At 42.4% G+C, this 20,190-nt stretch overlaps 1 protein-coding gene and 1 pseudogene across 2 annotated transcripts; one reads left to right on the top strand and one right to left on the bottom strand.

The window, feature by feature from the left end:
- The first annotated feature begins 487 nt into the window (after positions 1-487).
- Positions 488-17,271, top strand: LOC110496110 (double-strand-break repair protein rad21 homolog A). Its single transcript, XM_021571810.2, has 14 exons — positions 488-785; positions 2,990-3,177; positions 5,068-5,197; positions 5,504-5,603; positions 5,783-5,889; positions 6,228-6,437; positions 6,689-6,808; positions 12,643-12,771; positions 13,043-13,266; positions 13,576-13,723; positions 14,031-14,173; positions 14,401-14,565; positions 14,871-14,954; positions 15,713-17,271. The coding sequence occupies exons 2-14, from the start codon at positions 3,034-3,036 to the stop codon at positions 15,902-15,904; spliced, it is 1,896 nt and encodes a 631-aa protein (XP_021427485.2). The 5' UTR covers positions 488-785; positions 2,990-3,033; the 3' UTR covers positions 15,905-17,271.
- Positions 16,639-19,296, bottom strand: LOC110496111 (annotated as a pseudogene). The gene is made up of 3 exons (XR_005037454.1): positions 18,706-19,296; positions 17,658-18,007; positions 16,639-17,490 (listed from the first exon to the last, which is right to left on the bottom strand). The product of XR_005037454.1 is annotated as an rRNA-processing protein UTP23 homolog (transcript).
- Positions 19,297-20,190: the final 894 nt, after the last annotated feature.

Here is a 20,190-nt window from a genome sequence, read left to right as displayed (position 1 = left end):
GGAGTTTCCACTACTTATCAAATATGGTAGTGAGAGGAAGTCCAGTGGCCAGGAGATGGACTTTGAGTGACATTCTGCAAATGTTCTCATCCGATTAAATTTTTTATCTCAATACTGATTTCTGTTCCCACAGCTAGAATATGTTTTGAACAGAGTGGACTAAGTTTTATAGACTTAATTATTTGCCAAAGTTTTAAAATATCGCGTTGTTTAGAAGGACTGCAAAGGCGAATTTAGCTATTGCACAGTCACATTTCACAGAGTAGGCGTTCCCTAATGGAAATATGCAGATACCTGCTTAGAACAGGCAAATGTGATCTCGTTAGCTCGTGTTTTGGCTCTGCCTACCATGACTCATTTGTTCCGGTTGGAAACGACAGGGTCTGTTTGATCTTGGTTAAGGTATTTTTTTTAAATCGCTGTTGCCTGACCCCACCCGCTTACTTGAGTCGTCACTAGTAACCACAGCCACAAAGTCATAAACCCCGCCTATTTCAGAAATATATCTGATTAAAATGTGATTTAAAACCTAACCACATAGTAAGACCTAAAAGCTCATTTTTGTTTTCATACATTTTTACCAAATATACAATTTTGACTTCGTGGCGGTAACTAGTAGAAACCGCTGACGGTCTTGTAAACATCCTGTGGATTTGAAAATAATCTTTGGGCGGGCGGAAGAAACTAAAAAGTCAGCGCCATTATGTTTGTTTTTAGTGGGAGGAGGAGTGGAAAAAAGTAAACTACGGCCGCCAAAAAAAAAAACTACAATTGGAGCGTAATTGGTGAGTTGTTTACATTTTAAATATATTTTCATGTACTGGAATGAAGCAACATTTTTTGCATGTTAGATTCCGATTTTGTAGACACGAACCAACAAAATCATATCACAATACGCGCTCTGTTTTGGAAATGACAGGAGGTTGTTGATTACTGTACGTTGCACACAGTGTCACTGGTCGGTAACATTAGTTAGCATATTATGCTAACTACCTACCTGTTATACTGTGGGTATTTAGCTACAGTACATTCACATTGGTTTATTAAACTGGAACGCTATACTGTACCAATATGTATCGAAATTAATTCGGATCACTGTGGCGTGCGCGTCTCCTGCAAAACCTCAAAAGATTGCTGGTTACGGTTAGCTAGTTGGGTTCGCGCCGAGGTCCCGGATCTTTTATTTTTCTTTACAATTCAAACTATTGGCTTCCTAACTAATTTAAGTAGGTACTCGAGTTTTTTATCATTTTTGACAACTGAGCTAGTTGTCCATTGTTAATAAATGTTCCGATGTGTTTAAATACAGTATGTGGTTCAATTTACGAAAACCAGCTCTGTGCCAACCTACGCCCCCCTCCACTTGGACGGTGTTAAGATAATGGGCATAATGCCAACCCAGAGATGGCGTTAGGGGGGCACCTATTTAGGATATATAAACAGGTGCATTATGAGTGTCTGATTAGGATGTTGTGTCCTGTAACATGTTATTCCAGAGTAAAGGATTATGCTTGAACTTTCCAAACTCTCCGACGTGAGTTATGCACAGAAGAACAATATGCTACCAGTTCAACACTAGGACAAGGGCTAACATGAGATCGCCTCTGCGGTATGGGGACTATGATCCCTAAGAGATGGACAATTCTGTTCACTGTGGAATTAAAATGGTATGAAGTGCTCAAGCTAATTCTATATGAAAATGAAGATGTTAAGATAATAGGCATAATGCCAACCCTGCGATGGCGTCAGTGGGGCACCTATTTAGGATATATAAACAGGTGCATCATGAGGGTCTGATTAAAACAAAGAGTACCGAGTCAAGATCAGGACAGCGCTCATATTGGGCCTCAGTCGCTAACGTAAACTCGTACATCGCCTTGGTCCGTACAATTGCCCTTATTTTAGCCCCCCAAAACGTAATACTTCCAGATCAACTGTAATGTCAATACCATTGTAAAGCACAATTTCTCCCCTTTCCAACGGAATAAATTACATGACCTAAACGCTGCCCGTTTCTGCATAATTCAAGCAGGCAATGAGCCCCGTCGGGTCTTTAAAAAAATGGCGGGTGGGGAAGCGAAACTAATGCGTGGTAGTGAGAAGGAGAGATGTTGTGTGGGAAAATTGCTCTTTTTTTTCACTCGATCTGCCCAACTTATCACCTTATCGCCTCTAAAATGTAAATAAAGCACTATAAAGAGTTTATATAATGTATCATTACATACCCATTTGAAGGTTTGTGTCGAATTTGAATCGGGTTTTTAGGGCGGTGCTAAAGTGATCTTAGAAGTAAAACAGCAGCTTTGAGAATGATGATCGCATGCAATAATGACTAGGTATCCCCCCATCCATCACTATCCATTTCTTGTTTTTAAAGGATGATAGAAGTGCTACACCTGGTGGAGAGAGATTGTAAGACATAAATAGTTGCTTTATGCATGCTGTACTTTACGACATGACACGTCAAGATGTAACGGAGGGTCAGTTTTATCAACTTTTCTCCAATACTTTTCTCCATTATCATGTCGATCAACGCTTGAATAGAAACCTAGTTCACACCCCCGATTTTGACGTCAACACAGTCGCTACAGTGCCATTAGTTTTCTTTGTAGCCTCGTTTGAATGTTGCGGTTGCGCACATTTGTATGGAATGGGGTGAGTTTACGTTAACTAGTTAGCTTGAGTAAAGAAATCACAAAATTACCCGATTGTTATTGGTTTAATTACTTAATCTAATTTCTTAGTATTCAATCATTGTTATTTGTTCATTTTATTAGCATTTATCCACAACGCACTTTCCTCATGCAATGTAGTGTGAGTTTTTTTGGTCGGCCAGCAGAGAGGACTGATAACACAGTCAAATTGACTAATGCAAAGTGTAAATAAATCAAATGTATTTCTCAAAGTCCAATCTTTCCTTATTCAATATGACCATCAAAGTGTATCACTTCTTGTGATTGGATGTTTTTTCTAACCTTTGTCCCTGCAGGTTGGTGTCCCCCCCTCACCCTTAGGTGAGAAGGTGCTGGGACAATGTTTTATGCTCACTTTGTCCTCAGCAAACGTGGGCCGCTGGCCAAGATCTGGCTAGCGGCCCACTGGGATAAGAAGCTCACCAAGGCTCATGTGTTTGAATGCAACCTGGAGAGCAGTGTGGAGAGCATCATCTGCCCTAAGGTAAACAAGTGATCATTGATACAGGGCTTCTATTATGTGTTTCAATCATGTGTCTAGTCTCTATTAAAGTAATGCTGCCGTAAGGGTAGTGTTGTGTAAACCAGTAGAAGAAGGTCAATTTTCAACTCGCTGGCTGTGGGTCAAGACCAGAGGTCGACCGATTAATCTTAATGGCCGATTAATTAGGGCCAATTTCAAGTTTTCATAACAATCGGTAATCTGCATTTTTGGACACCGATCATGGCCGATTACATTGCACTCCACGGGGAGACTGCGTGGCAGGCTGACTACCTGTTATGAGAGTGCAGCAAGGATCCAAGGTAAGGTGCTAGCTAGCATTTAACGTATCTTATAAAAACAATCAATCTTAACATAATCACTAGTTAACTACACATGGTTGATGATATTACTAGTTTATCTAGCTTGTCCTTGCATATAATCAATGCAGTGCCTGTTCATTTATCATTGAATCACAGCCTACTTCGCCAAACGGGTGATTTAACAATCGCATTCGCGAAAAAAGCACTGTAGTTGCACCAATGTGTACCTAACCATAAACACCAATGCTGTTCTTAAAACCGATACACAAGTATATATATTTAAACCTGCATATTTAGCTAATATTGCCTGCTAACATGAATTTCTTTTAACTAGGAAAATTGTGTCACTTCTCTTGCGTTCTGTGCAACAGAGTCAGGGTATATACAGCAGTTTGGGCCGCCTGACTCGTTGCGAACTGTGTGAAGACCATTTCTTCTTAACAAAGACAGCCAACTTTGTCCAACAGTGGATGATTTAACAAAAGTGCATTTGCGAAGAAAGCACAATCGTTGCAGGAATGTACCTAACCATAAACATCAATGCCTTTCTTAAAATCAATACACAGAAGTATATATTTTTAAACCTGCATATTTAGTTAAAATAAATGAATGTTAGCAGGCAATATTAAACTAGGAAAATTGTCACTTCTCTTGCGTTCATTGCACGCAGAGTCAGGGTATATGCAACAGTTTGGGCCGCCTGGCTCGTTGCGAACTAATTTGCCAGAATTTTACATAATTATGACATAACATTGAAGGTTGTGCAATGTAACAGCAATATTTAGACTTATGGATGCCACCCGTTAGATAAAATATGGAACGGTTCCGTATTTCACTGAAAGAATAAACGTTTTGTTTTCGAAATGACAGTTTCCAGATTTGACCATATTAATGACCTAAGGCTCATATTTCTGTGTGTTATTATATTATAATTAAGTCTATGATTTGATAGAGCAGTCTGACTGAGCGGTGGAAGGCAGCAGCAGGCTCGTAAGTATTCATTTAAACAGCACTTTGCTGTGTTTGTCAGCAGCTCTTCGCAATGCTTCAAGTTTATGTTTATGACTTCAAGCCTATCAACTCCTGAGATTAGGCTGGAAATACTAAAGTACCTATTAGAACATCCAATAGTCAAAGGTATATGAAATACAAATGGTATAGAGAGAAGTGGTCCTATAACTACAACCTAAAACTTATTAACTGGGAATATTGAAGACTCGTGTTAAAAGGTTTCATATGTTCTCATGTTCTGAGCAAGGAACTTAAACGTTAGCTTTTCTACTTTCTTCTCCAACACTTTGTTTTTGCATTATTTAAACCAAATTGAACATGTTTCATTATTTATCTGAGACTAAATAGATTTTTATTGATGTATTATATTAAGTAAAAATAAGTGTTCATTCAGTATTGTTGTGATTGTTAGATATCGTCCGATTAATCGGTATCGTCTTTTTTTGGTCCTCCAATAATTGGTATCTGTGTTGAAAAATCATAATCGGTCGACCTCTAGTCAAGACATGGCGGATGAGCATACTATAGTTGTAGATGCTGATTTGAAGTTTTTGTCCAGGTGAAAATGGCCCTGCGTACATCAGGTCATCTGCTCCTGGGGGTGGTGAGGATCTACAACAGGAAAGCCAAGTACTTGTTGGCCGACTGTAATGAGGCATTCATCAAGATCAAGATGGCCTTCAGACCAGGTAATGTATTGTCTAGGGGGCTTGACTGGTCCAACATATTCTTCGCTTTTTTTACATTCAAGACTCCGAGTTACATTTTGGCTCAACCTCCCTCTCATTTAAATCTTCATTTTGCTGTTTATATTTGGCATTTTCATATACTGTTGAATAAACTGAAATTGGGGGCTCCTGAAAGAGTCCCAATATGAAACTTGTAAGAGGCACACTGGGCTGCTAGACTGTACTGACATTGTAGGAAGATGTTATGGCTGTGTATTATGTGGGTCTGTGCTAGCCTGACCCCTGCCTCCATCCCTGCCCTCTCAGGTGTGGTGGATCTGCCAGAGGAGAACAGAGAAGCTGCCTACAACGCCATTACCATGCCAGAAGAGTTCCACGACTTCGACCAGCCACTACCAGACCTAGAGTAAGTCCTGCATGTCATCAGAGGAAATGTGTTTTTTGAGATTTTTCATGTAGCATCGACGAGTTCTCTGTCTCCATTGATGTATATGTTCTGTATGCTCTTACGAGTATTGATTTGCTTGTATCAAGTGCATTAGATGTTCCTTCATTCGGTGTTAGTGATTTATGTTGTCTTTGCAGCGATATCGACGTCACCAAGCAATTCACATTGAACCAGAGTCGAGTGGAAGAGATCACCATGAGGGAGGAGGTGGGCAACCTGAGCCTGCTGCAGGAGAATGACTTCGGTACATAGCAGGCCTCCTAGGCCATTCCTTTCACCACCTCACTCCTCAAACTAAACCTTGGCTGCATCTCAATAGTCTGTAGTGGTTTCCTTTCTTCAACTCCTTCACCTCATCCGCACTGATCTGGATAGGTGATAGCAAATGCTTGGTAGTGGTCTACCATGTTTTTACCGTGGTTTCATATTCATGCAGATGCTTGAAAGGCTGGAGTATGGGTGCATATCTCATCCCATTCCAAGCTCCTCCCTTCCTAGTGCGACAAACACCGCCACTCATTACCGCTGTATGTACACTTGCAAAAATTCATTCTAAACATACTTGATGTTCTCCCCCTTCAGCTGACTTTGGAATGGACGACCGGGAGATGATGCGTGAGGAGAATGCCTTCGAGGTGGACATCATCCACAGGGCGTCAGCCTCTAACCTGCTCCTAGACCCAGAGACCTCGGTTGCCCAGATCCCAGACAACTCCAACCACCTGGAATACGACCAGTACAAAGATGACTTCGGAGAGGACCCCATGGCTGAGAGCGAGGGAGGCATGCTGGGTAAGAAGGAAGGATATCCTGGGTTGTGATATGTCAAAATTATGTTACAAGCTTTTCTTTCCTTGTCTCTTGTGTGTGTCCCAATAATATATCCTTCCTCCTGAAGTGTGCCCAGGTATGGGAGGAAGGAGATGTAATTGGGACTAATGTGGCCAATTAATTGTTTACATTAATGAATGTGTCTGGTGTAAAAACCCTGTTTGCTAAGGTTTTAACGCCTGCTGAGCATTGCCACTCCTGTCTGTCTCTAGTTGACAAGCTCCTCAGTAACGAGGCTGGGGATGGCATTTTCGACGACCCTCCCATCATCACCGAGAGCGTGCTGAGACTGCAGGACCACGATGACGAAGATGACTTTGATGCCCTCTCACGTGAGTTGCAACACTTACCATTTGCTGTTCCCAAAAGTGACTTTACATTTTCAAGCTGCAATATGTAACGTTTTCAAATGGACATGACATAGAAATGTGTGTTACAGCTGTCGTTCTCATTGAAAGCAAGTCTAAGAAGTGGTGGATATATTCTATGTGCGCTATTTCTATACTTTCTGTACTGAAATTTCGTACACCAGCTTCAAACAGCTAAAAACACTTTGTGGTTATGGAAAATATATTTCACACCGATATTTAGATGGTACAAAAAGGTCACCAACCTTTTTTGAGTCAAGATAACTTTGTGTCAAACTGCAAGCTGAGATCTACTGTTCAGATTTTTTAAAACATTACTTAAAAAATGTGAGCCTATGCAACATTAACCTATTAAAAACAGTACTGTAGTAATGAGGTTTGTGCAGTAGGCTATAGGCTCAAAACATCATTGCATATGGTCTTTGCTTGTCTTGCCAATGCATTGTTCTTCTCAGAATAATTTGAGGTAGGCTATATGATCCGTTGTTGTATTACTTGTGATGCACAGCTGAGTGTGCATACATTTTTTATAATTAGCTTATTTATTTTACTGGGCTGATGAAGCCTGCATCAGATGGTCTGTCTCAGCAAAGGGAGCAGACAGGGTCCGCCTCTCACCGTCCCTCCACTGACATTGACCGAATAGGGACACCGTCTTCCAGCTGATAGCGAAACTCGAGTTGCACCGCATTATTTCTGCCTCATGCACAAATTAATCAAATCAAATTTTATTTGTCACATACACATGGTTAGCAGATGTTAATGCGAGTGTAGCGAAATGCTTGTGCTTCTAGTTCCGACAATGCAGTAATAACCAACAAGTAATCTAACTAACAATTCCAAAACTACTGTCTTATACACAGTGTAAGGGGATAAAGAGGGGATAAAGAATATGTACATAAGGATACATGAATGAGTGATGGTACAGAGCAGCATAGGCAAGATACAGTAGATGGTATCGAGTACAGTATATACATATGAGATGAGTATGTAAACAAAGTGGCATAGTTAAAGTGGCTAGTGATACATGTATTACATAAGGATGCAGTCGATGATATAGAGTACAGTATATACGTATGCATATGAGATGAATAATGTAGGGTAGGTAACATTATATAAGGTAGCATTGTTTAAAGTGGCTAGTGATATATTTACATAATTTCCCATCAATTCCCATTATTAAAGTGGCTGGAGTTGAGTCAGTGTCAGTGTGTTGGCAGCAGCCACTCAATGTTAGTGGTGGCTGTTTAACAGTCTGATGGCCTTGAGATAGAAGCTGTTTTTCAGTCTCTCGGTCCCAGCTTTGATGCACCTGTACTGACCTCACCTTCTGGATGATAGCGGGGTGAACAGGCAGTGGCTCGGGTGGTTGTTGTCCTTGATGATCTTTATGGCCTTCCTGTAACATCGGGTGGTGTAGGTGTCCTGGAGGGCAGGTAGTTTGCCCCCGGTGATGTGTTGTGCAGACCTCACTACCCTCTGGAGAGCCTTACGGTTGAGGGCGGAGCAGTTGCCGTACCAGGCGGTGATACAGCCCGCCAGGATGCTCTCGATTGTGCATCTGTAGAAGTTTGTGAGTGCTTTTGGTGACAAGCTGAATTTCTTCAGCCTCCTGAGGTTGAAGAGGCGCTGCTGTGCCTTCTTCACAATGCTGTCTGTGTGAGTGGACCAATTCAGTTTGTCTGTGATGTGTATGCCGAGGAACTTAACTTGCTACCCTCTCCACTACTGTTCCATCGACGTGGATAGGGGGGTGTTCCCTCTGCTGTTTCCTGAAGTCCACAATCATCTCCTTAGTTTTGTTGACGTTGAGTGTGAGGTTATTTTCCTGACACCACACTCCGAGGGCCCTCACCTCCTCCCTGTAGGGCGTCTCGTCGTTGTTGGTAATCAAGCCTACCACTGTTGTGTCGTCCGCAAACTTGATGATTGAGTTGGAGGTGTGCGTGGCCACGCAGTCGTGGGTGAACAGGGAGTACAGGAGAGGGCTCAGAACGCACCCTTGTGGGGCCCCAGTGTTGAGGATCAGCGGGGAGATGTTGTTGCCTACCCTCACCACCTGGGGGCGGCCCGTCAGGAAGTCCAGTACCCAGTTGCACAGGGCGGGGTCGAGACCCAGGGTCTCGAGCTTGATGACGAGCTTGGAGGGTACTATGGTGTTGAATGCCGAGCTGTAGTCGATGAACAGCATTCTCACATAGGTATTCCTCTTGTCCAGATGGGTTAGGGCAGTGTGCAGTGTGGTTGAGATTGCATCGTCTGTGGACCTATTTGGGCGGTAAGCAAATTGGAGTGGGTCTAGGGTGTCAGGTAGGGTGGAGGTGATATGGTCCTTGACTAGTCTCTCAAAGCACTTCATGATGACGGAAGTGAGTGCTACGGGGCGGTAGTCGTTTAGCTCAGTTACCTTAGCTTTCTTTGGAACAGGAACAATGGTGGCCCTCTTGAAGCATGTGGGAACAGCAGACTGGGATAGGGATTGATTGAATATGTCCGTAAACACACCGGCCAGCTGGTCTGCGCATGCTCTGAGGGCGCGACTGGGGATGCCGTCTGGGCCTGCAGCCTTGCGAGGGTTAACACGTTTAAATGTCTTACTCACCTCGGCTGCAGTGAAGGAGAGACCGCATGTTTTCGTTGCAGGCCGTGTCAGTGGCACTGTTTTGTCCTCAAAGCGGGCAAAAAAGTTATTTAGTCTGCCTGGGAGCAAGACATCCTGGTCCGTGACTGGGCTGGATTTCTTCTTGTAGTCCGTGATTGACTGTAGACCCTGCCACATGCCTCTTGTGTCTGAGCCGTTGAATTGAGATTCTACTTTGTCTCTGTACTGACGCTTAGCATGTTTGATAGCCTTGCGGAGGGAATAGCTGCACTGTTTGTATTCGGTCATGTTACCAGTCACCTTGCCCTGATTGAAAGCAGTGGTTCGCGCTTTCAGTTTCACGTGAATGCTGCCATCAATCCACGGTTTCTGGTTAGGGAATGTTTTAATCGTTGCTATGGGAACGACATCTTCAACGCACGTTCTAATGAACTTGCACACCGAATCAGCGTATTCGTCAATATTGTTATCTGACGCAATACGAAACATATCCCAGTCCACGTGATGGAAGCAGTCTTGGAGTGTGGAGTCAGCTTGGTCGGACCAGCGTTGGACAGCCCTCAGCGTGGGAGCCTCTTGTTTTAGTTTCTGTCTGTAGGCAGGGATCAACAAAATGGAGTCGTGGTCAGCTTTTCCGAAAGGGGGGCGGGGCAGGGATGTTACTCCTATGACCAGAGAAAGTGAAATGTTCATATATGTATGTACAGTGCCTTGCGAAAGTATTCGGCCCCCTTGAACTTTGCGACCTTTTGCCACATTTCAGGCTTCAAACATAGATATAAAACTGTATTTTTTTGTGAAGAATCAACAACAAGTGGGACACAATCATGAAGTGGAACGACATTTATTGGATATTTCAAACTTTTTTAACAAATCAAAAACTGAAAAATGCTAAATTATTCAGCCCCTTTACTTTCAGTGCAGCAAACTCTCTCCAGAAGTTCAGTGAGGATCTCTGAATGATCCAATGCTGACCTAAATGACTAATGATGATAAATACAATGCACCTGCACTGTGATAGTCTCAGAGGTCCGTTAAAAGCGCGGAGAGCATCATGAAGAACAAGGAACACACCAGGCAGGTCCGAGATACTGTTGTGAAGAAGTTTAAAGCCGGATTTGGATACAAAAATATTTCCCAAGCTTTAAACATCCCAAGGAGCACTGTGCAAGCGATAATATTGAAATGGAAGGAGTATCAGACCACTGCAAATCTACCAAGACCTGGCCATCCCTCTAAACTTTCAGCTCATACAAGGAGAAGACTGATCAGAGATGCAGCCAAGAGGCCCATGATCACTCTGGATGAACTGCAGAGATCTACAGCTGAAGTGGGAGACTCTGTCCATAGGACAACAATCAGTCGTATATTGCACAAATCTGGCCTTTATGGAAGAGTGGCAAGAAGAAAGCAATTTCTTAAAGATATCCATAAAAAGTGTCGTTTAAATTTTGCCACAAGCCACCTGGGAGACACACCAAACATGTGGAAGAAGGTGCTCTGGTCAGATGAAACCAAAATGGAACTTTTTTGGCAACAATGCAAAACGTTATGTTTGGCGTAAAAGCAACACAGCTCATCACCCTGAACACACCATCCCCACTGTCAAACATGGTGGTGGCAGCATCATGGTTTGGGCCTGCTTTTCTTCAGCAGGGACAGGGAAAATTAAGTTAAAATTGATGGGAAGATGGATGGAGCCAAATACAGGACCATTCTGGAAGAAAACCTGATGTAGTCTGCAAAAGACCTGAGACTGGGACGGAGATTTGTCTTCCAACAAGACAATGATCCAAAACATAAAGCAAAATCTACAATGGAATGGTTCAAAAATAAACATATCCAGGTCTTAGAATGGCCAAGTCAAAGTCCAGACCTGAATCCAATCGAGAATCTGTGGAAAGAACTGAAAACTGCTGTTCACAAATGCTCTCCATCCAACCTCACTGAGCTTGAGCTGTTTTGCAAGGAGGAATGGGAAAAAATGTCAGTCTCTCGATGTGCAAAACTGATAGACATACCCTAAGCGACTTACAGCTGTAATCGCAGCAAAAGGTGGCGCTACAAAGTATTAATTTAAGGGGGCTGAATAATTTTGCACGCCCAATTTTTCAGTTTTTGATTTGTTAAAAAAGTTTGAAATATCCAATAAATGTCGTTCCACTTCATGATTGTGTCCCACTTGTTGTTGATTCTTCACAAAAAAATACAGTTTTATATCTATGTTTGAAGCCTGAAATGTGGCAAAAGGTCGCAAAGTTCAAGGGGGCCGAATACTTTCGCAAGGCACTGTATGTATGTATATATATGTGTGTGTAATACACACACACCTGATCAAAAGTTTTTTTGTTCGTTTTAAAATAACTTCAAATTGATCAGAAATACAGTGTAGATATTGTTAATGTTCTAAATGACTCCAGTAGCTGGAAACGGCTGATTTTTTTAAATGGAATATCTACATGGGTGTAAGAAGCGATAAAACTGGCCTTCTTTAGCCTTCATTTCTCAGAACAAGAATAGACTGACGAGTTTCAGAAGAAAGGTCTTTGTTTCTGGCCATTTTGAGCCTGTAATCGAACCCACAAATGCTGATGCTCCAGATACTCAACTAGTCCAATGAAGGCCAGTTTTATTGCTTCTTTAATCAGGACAACAGTTTTCAGCTGTGCTAACATAATTGCAAAAGGGTTTTCTAATGATCAATTAGCCTTTTAAAATGATAAGCTAACACAATGTGCCATTGGAACACCGGAGTGATGGTTGCTGATAATGGATATTACATTTTTGTATATATATTTTTTTATAAATCTGCTGTTTCCAGCTACATTAGTCATTTACAACATGAACAATGTCTACACTGTATTTATGATCAATTTAATGTTATTTTAATGGAGGGAAAGTGCTTTTCTTTCAAAAACAAGGATATTTCTGAGTGACCCCAAACTTTTGAACGGTAGTGTACATATAAAAAAGACCCACTCCGCTAATAATAACACAAGCCTATCAATACACTTTCCTGCGCATTCATTACCGCTGCAGTGCTGGTTGTAGGTAGAATGTGGCTTTTTTTTATGGCTTGTAAGTTTTGACTAGAAAGTGTTGACAGTGCTGAGTAAAACTTAAACATGAACTTACTCATAAAAACAGTCTCCTCCCCCTCTACATTTCTTATGTTTTGTACACTGTGTGTGTGCAGCGGGAGGTCCAGACAGCCCAGACTCAGGCCCAGCGGAGCTCCTGCCCGCCATGCAGGACCAGACAGAGCAGACCACGCTGGTACACAACGAGGAGGAGGCCTTCGCCCTGGAGCCCATCGACATCACAGGTCTGCACACAACCTCAATAAATATTGATATTCATGTTATATTATAACAAACCCGTACTGTTATGTCTGTCACTACATCAGATAGGCCTGTGCCATAACATACTCAATTAGTAGCATCACTGCTTTTCTTTGAGTTTAGCAGCACTCAAGACATTATCAACACTTTGAGGTCTGCTTGTCTTTCAAGGCATCCCTTTCACCCTGGATCCTACTTCTGCCACCAAATGTCACCACTATTCACTTAAGTTATCTTTCTCTTTACAACTCACAGTGAAGGAAACCAAAGCCAAGAGGAAGAGGAAGCTAATTGTGGACAACCTGAAGGAGCTGGACAGCAAGACCATCCGTGCTCAGCTCAGCGACTACTCTGACATCGTCACCACGCTGGACCTTGCGCCGCCCACCAAGAAGCTGATGATGTGGAAAGAGACTGGAGGCGTGGAGAAGCTCTTCTCCCTGCCAGCACAGCCCCTCTGGAACAGCAGGCTTCTCAAGGTAACCCAGCAACTGGTCTGGTAGTTAGACAAACAAGGGCTGTTTACTGTGTTATTGTTCTCAATCCAGCACCTGGAAATGGCTTTCTGGTTTCCCCCCAGATGTGTGCATGTTAGTTCCTGAACCTCTTTCATTAGAGCTTTTCTAGATATGTTTCTATTCTCAACAATTAGTTTGAGGCCAGTGTAGCCACTACTTTTAGGGGCTTGTGCATGTTGTTGCTACCTCGCCTCTTCATTTTTTCAGCACTGACTCTATCCTCTCTCCCTCTTTCTCCCCCTCTCACTCTCTGTCCCTTTCTTTCTGTAGATGTTCACCCGCACCCTAACCCCCCTGGTGCCAGACGAAATGAGGAAGAGGAGGAAGGGAGGTGAGGCAGACAGCCTGGATGAGTTCCTAAAGGACTTGGAGAACCCTGAGGTGCCCAGAGAGGAGGCTATGCAGAGGGACATCATCGGTGAGATACTCCATTCAGTTAACGCACTACTGAATGGCAACAGTTCAATCCTCTACATTGGATGCAATTATAGGCTAGAGGGCCAACTCTCAGCATGGATATAATATCAAGATATAGGATACTATTCAAAGTAGACACATGGATAAATTCAAAGTAGTAGACATATTCAAAGTTGTACACTTGGGTAGAGACCTATGCCCAATCTGACACAAGCACCTCATCCATAACAGTCATGTACTTGTACTCAATTGCCCTTGTTCGGTATAGTTTTTAATGTTCTTTCTGTGTGTAATTGTATGTGCTCCAGACCAGACCATCCTGGAGGAGCCCAGTGTGCTGCAGGCATCAGCCATGGAGGGCAGCAGGACCACCCTGGACGAGTCAGTCATGCCCCCACCCTCCACGCGCGGCCAGAAACGCAAGGCACAGGACACAGAGCCAGGCTTGCCCGTAAATGCCTCGTTGCTCCTCTCTTCGCTCAGGCCCTGTTTAACCATGGCTAGGGAAACTTTAAAGACAGTTTGTCAAGCATACAAGGCTTTTGGGATTTGATATTGTATGTACTGAGAGATCTCATTAGTGTTTTTTGATAGAAGTTTGACCTGCTTTTACCTTTTTGCCCATACTCAACCCCCTACTCAATCACTCACTTAGACATGCTTCCTCTCTCCATCCAGATGGGTACTCTGGAACAGGCCGCCAACCATTCAGGTGTGTCCCAGCAGTTGGACATGACAGTCTCGCTGCCCCCCGAGGACAGCACCAATCTCAGCCAGTTCCCTGAGCTCGACCTGATAGAGGAGAAGAAGGACAAGAAGGACGGAGAGGACTGCTCAGACGAGGTGAGATAGACACGAAGATTTTCCAGAGGTCACCGCCAACCCTGGTCCTGGAGAGCTACAGGGTGTGCAAGCTCGTGTTCCAAGCACTAAACAGCTGATGGGATTGCGTGCGTTAGTATAGGGCTGGAGGAATAGCCTGGAAACTGGCTTTCTTGGGACCATGGCTGGTGATCACTGATCTATTGTCTTATGTTCCTTTGGAAGCAAAATATGTAGGCCTACTTCCGGTCTTGTGTTGCTTGTACATTGGCTAATGTGTATGCTAATATGTATGTAGAGTTAATGTTATGTGTGTTCAATGACAGGATGAGGAGGGTCAGGCCGGTGACCAGGACCGAGAGGAGAGGAGATGGAACAAGAGAACCCAGCAGATGCTGCACGGCCTGCAGGTATGTCATAGGAGAGCTTTTACGAGAGAACTTGACTAAACGTTGTGACACACCAAGTGAACAACCCCTACATTACTAACCAGAACCGGGTCTTACGCCATGCCCAAACCGGATGCCATCGTGCGCAAATTGATTTTGTCCCCCCACACCAAAAACGCGATAACAACACGCATGTTGAAATATCAAAACAAACTCTGAACCAATTATATTAATTTGGGAACAGGTCAAAAAGCTTTATACATTTATGGCAATTTAGCTAGCTAGCTTGCAGTTGCTAGCTAATTTGTCCTATTTAGCTAGCTTGCGGTTGCTAGCTAATTTGTCCTATTTAGCTAGCTTGCTGTTGCTAGCTAATTTGTCCTGGGATTTTACCTGAAATGCACAAGATCCTCTACTCCGACAATTAATCCACACATAAAACGGTCAAATTAATCGTTTCTAGTCATCTCTCCTCCTTCCAGGCTTATTTTTCTTCTTTGGACATTATATGGCGATTGGCAGCTAACTTTCATAAGGTGCATTACTACAACCAACCTCAGTTCATCTTTCAATCACCCACGTGGGTATATGCTACTAAAAACCAATGGGGAGAGGCAGGATTCCTTCCATTTCAACTTCCATTTTAGCGACTGGCAATGCAGATGCTCGCGAGCATTGCAGGTGCAATGATTGAAAAACATGTATGTGTCAATTTATTTTTGCAACGCACGTGACCGGTGTGGTTAGCTGTGACCTAACAGTTCTCTCCCTCCCTTCAGAGGGTGATGGCCAAGACAGGAGCCCAGCAAATTAGCCTGCTGGATTTGTGCAGGAACAACAACAAGAAGCAGGCTGCCGCCAAGTTCTACAGTTTCCTGGTTCTGAAAAAGCAGCAGGCGGTGGAGCTCAACCAGACCGAGCCATACAGCGACATCATCGCCACCCCTGGAGCCCGCTTCCACCTCATCTAGAGACTCAACACTGGCTGCTTTTACTCTGAAACTTTTTTTTTTATCCTCTTACCTATGTGTTTTTGTCTTTCTTGAGATAAGAATGTTTTTTAAAGGTCAAGTGTGGGGATGAGGTCTCTGAATCATGAATGGTGGGATTGTAATTCTGTGTATTTTGGGCTTTTGTTATCCAATGAAAGCGCTTTGTGTTTTGCTAGAATGTGAGAGTGTTAATCCAATCATGTTGCTTTCCAAGGTTCTATTTCTCTCCCATTAAAAAAGTTATGTTTTATACCCTTTAGCCAAAAGGAGCATGTAGTATTGAGCAAGTTTCTGAAACACTCAACTGAATTGCATCCACCAGCAATCTTATTTTGAAGACCAATAGTATTTTAGTAGTAGCTTCAAGCATTCCAATGGGTTTGTTCTTAATTCTGTTTTTACAGTCCTTGACTGTAATTTGTTTTTATATCGGCAGACATTTAGGTCTCCATTGTTGTGGGATTTGAGAATGGGCTCCAGAGTGGCGCAAGGCACTGCATCTCAGTGCAAGAGGCGTCACTACAGTCCCTGGCTTGAATCCAAGCTGTATCACATTCGGCTGCGATTGGAAGTCCCATAGGGCAGCGCACAATTGGCCCAGCACCGTCCAGGGTCGGCCATCATTGTAAAGAATTTGTTAACGTACTTGCCTAATTACAGGTTTAAATCATGTAGATTTTTTAAAATAGAAACTCTACCCTCATTGCCTGCTCCAGTTTCAAATATTTTTTATTCCAAGTAATTCCTCCTGAATTGCATTTTATGGTATTACTTGAATAATTCCCTTTTAAGTCACATACTGTGTCAATGAAAATACTATCAATTATCTATGTTAATGGTTTGGCCAGAATAATACTTTTTTCGCATTAGATATTTTAAGCTATTTAACAAAATCTAAATTTCAATTGTGGGTGTCCAGAAATGACATTTCATTCATCAACTCTTTGATGCAGCTCAATGTCAAGTAATCTCTGGCAAATAGAGAAACTTATTTGGTATTAATAATCTAAAAGATAGTTTTGATGCAATGATAATTACTGGGAAGTCTTAATTCACTTATGTGCTTAGGTGTTGTGACAGTCATTCTTCGATAGCTTGAATACGATATTGCTCATCTTATAGCTACAAATGCATTGTTTTGATACCCACAAACTTCTGAAATTGTATATCATGTAATGTTTTAGCTCATCCCTTTAACTCTGCGCCGGTAAACTTGCATTCTCCTTTTTGTATAAAACCCAAAATGACACCTTGTAGATACTGTTGCTGAAGTGTTATGATGCCATGCCTGTAGTCCTGAGGCCCAGCAACTTGTTACTTTTCTAATAAAATGAATACTGTTTCAACAGTTCATGTCAATGAATCCTTTTCATAGCTGGTTCATTGAGCCAGTGAATTGGGTGTAATTGCTATGGACTTACTATAATGACTTAGATCAATACCTTCTGATGTTCAACAAACAAGATTGAACTGTTTAAGGATACATTTTTAGAAGCATGCTGACATCATGGCTGTGTGCTTCTTCAAAATATGTTCTCCGGACATTGAATTGGGATACCTTTAAACTGGCAAATAGGAGCAAATTGGTTTAGTAGAGATTATCTATGTATTTTATACATTATATATCTATATATCTATATATAAAAAGATGTCTGTCTTATATTCAGTTCAACTTTTGGGGAGGGAAAAACATTGGTTATATCTTGCCCTCAAAACATATATATCTTCCTACCACTAGGGGGTTTGTGGTTGGTTTTAGGGATGGACCCTCCCTCTGGTTTGCGACTTTCCTTTGCCGACTCTTCTTCCTTTTGCCCTCAGTCTTAAGCAGCTGTGTCTGTGGCTGTTTTTTCTTCTTCAGGCAGCTGAGCGGGTTGGGGTTGGAGATTTTCCTCTTACGCTTCTTGCCCTGGCAGGTTGTTGATGCTCTGCTGCTGGGCTGGGGTGACAATCTCTCTGAGCCACAGCCTGCACATGGTTCACAGAGCATAGGCTGGGCTTGTCCAACACTATGATGTTGAGGATGATATACAGGAGTGGCACGCCTGGGATCTTCTTCAGGCCTGATGTCACCTCTTGGTCCTGAAATTTAAACATTAGACAGGAAGAGGTGACTCATTGCATCTGGTATAAACTGGATGCATGCAGCTAGTTAGGGGGAACTATTGGTTGTTGATGCTGACGAGACAAGTGTCTAGCACAAGGATGATCAACTAGATTCAGCGGCGGGACGATTTTTTCTTGAGCGGTTGGTCGGGGGATGGAACATAATTACAAATAATTTATAGACTGCAAATTGACCACAAAAAGCCCAAACATAGAATATTAGACTAAAACAATAACTTTAATCCTTGCTTACATGAGTCTCTCAAATTTTCAAAATTAAAATGACTTGGTGTTTAGTCATGTCCAACAATGAAAAATCTAAATGACCAAATAAAACCACCCGGGAAGCAAATTCAGCCCGCAAGTTGGAGAACCCTGGTCTAGGACATTGGCCGTGTTCCTCTGCTCAAGCGTTGCTGAAGCATACCAGGTCTCAACGCCTGGATAGGTATTTCACGTAGCAGCTAACCACATGGTTGCGTTCCCCTGCTCAGATGTAAGATCTGGCATGTGTCAGCAACATCTGAGCAGAGGAACACAAGCCCGTGTTATAGCAATCTGGTGCCCAACTACAGTCAATTGAGGTAGCACACAACCATTGGTTGATGCATGCAACATCTAAGCAGGGAAACTCGATCATTGATTGACCCAGGTACATAAAGATACGATATAACACATATCTGTGTGACAACAAAGTAGTGGTGAGGATTAGTCCCTTCCAGCATTGACAGCAGACACGGGGTTCTTGAAATGCTTGCAGTTCCTAACCTGATACCGCTGCAGTCCCGTCGATCAGAATTTGAAAGGGCTCTCTAAAACTGAAGTTGTTTTTGTAGAAACGAATGTTTTTTTTTGTCTTGCTTTTGTCGTTTGATCTTCATTGTAACTAACGTAGCTTGCTAGCCCAATAGTGAGCTAACGTTAGCTAGCGAGCTTGTCTGACAGGATTAAACGTTACTTGCTGAAAAATCCCACTCAAATTAACGCAATTGCATATCGGGGAGCATTATCTATATTCTGTAAAGGTTCGTCAGTAGCGGTTTACTAGTACATACTATTCGCGGATTCATAACAAATCAAGCAGCATGGAAAATATAAACACACGTTTGCTCGGTTGAGTAAATATGTCCGTCTGGAAACAGAACGTCAGAAGCAAGACTTTCGTTGCTGTCTCAAGCCAGTTCCGTTATGTGCTGTGATACCGCGTTCACAAACTAGTCAGAACTAGGAAACTCTGATTTGCTAAATGGCGTAGTTATACACGTGCCGCGTGCAACCAGTTAGTAAGTTGGACATTTCCGAGTTTCGACTAGTAGAGGAACGCGGCATCTAGTACTGGTGATTAAATATGCCTATATGAAGTAAAAACATTATTTTGTGAAACGTAACTTTTTAAAATCGAATCTTGTGGAGAATAACATATTTTACACAATTAATTCAGTATTACCTCACTGAGCTACATGGGTGTGAAAAGACCCTTCATCCAACTTTGTAAATAACATAAATAAATAAATACTGTATGAAAATACTTCTGCCCTTTGTAATCATGTCTAACCATTCAAACCATTGTGTCGGCAAATTATTATGTGCAAAGGTAGATGGCAGCCATGTGGGCTATCAGTGACTTTGTCAGAGCTGGATATGGCTCTGTACATCCATCCCTTTGATGCATAGACCAGTCCTGTACCACCCTATATTTTCACAATTTTCACAAGCATCCATGTCAGTAGCATTGCCTGTCTCTGTCAGTAGTTGGCTTAATGATGTAATAGTACTGGATTGACCTACTGTAAATAGTTGTTTTAAGCACTGTTTAGGGAAGGTATTCCCAAACTGGGGTGCAATGCCGTCGGGGTATTATTCAAAAAAAAATTAAACATTTTTTTCCTTCACATTTTCAAACGGTTAATTTATATTTTCTAACGGGGCTATACATTTGAGTGAGGTTTTTTTCTCGCCTGAGAATCCTTGTTTCACTGCCAAAAATAAAATGTAACCATCTAGTGTTCAGCGAAATAACAACACAATGTCAAATACAGGTAGCCTAGTCAAATAATTAACATCCAATCACATTAACTGTTACGCTCTCATGGGAATTCCACTAAAGGTCCAAACGGTAGCCAAACGTAGCTGCTGCTCATGTTGGTATCTGTACTGAT

The sequence above is a fragment of the Oncorhynchus mykiss genome, chromosome 18, assembly GCF_013265735.2.
Source record: "Oncorhynchus mykiss isolate Arlee chromosome 18, USDA_OmykA_1.1, whole genome shotgun sequence".
NCBI classification, from domain to species: domain Eukaryota; kingdom Metazoa; phylum Chordata; class Actinopteri; order Salmoniformes; family Salmonidae; genus Oncorhynchus; species Oncorhynchus mykiss.
The sequence above is the reverse complement of the archived record's forward strand: the minus strand, read 5'-3'. Positions and strand labels throughout refer to the sequence as shown.

Excerpts from the sequence above, each read along its gene's own strand:
- LOC110496110 (XM_021571810.2), top strand. The coding sequence starts at position 3,034 with ATGTTTTATGCTCACTTTGTCCTCAGCAAACGTGGGCCGCTGGCCAAG. Across the intron at positions 5,198-5,503 it reads CAAGATGGCCTTCAGACCAG|GTGTGGTGGATCTGCCAGAG; the intron begins GTAATGTATTGT and ends CTGCCCTCTCAG. Across the intron at positions 5,890-6,227 it reads GCTGCAGGAGAATGACTTCG|CTGACTTTGGAATGGACGAC; the intron begins GTACATAGCAGG and ends CTCCCCCTTCAG.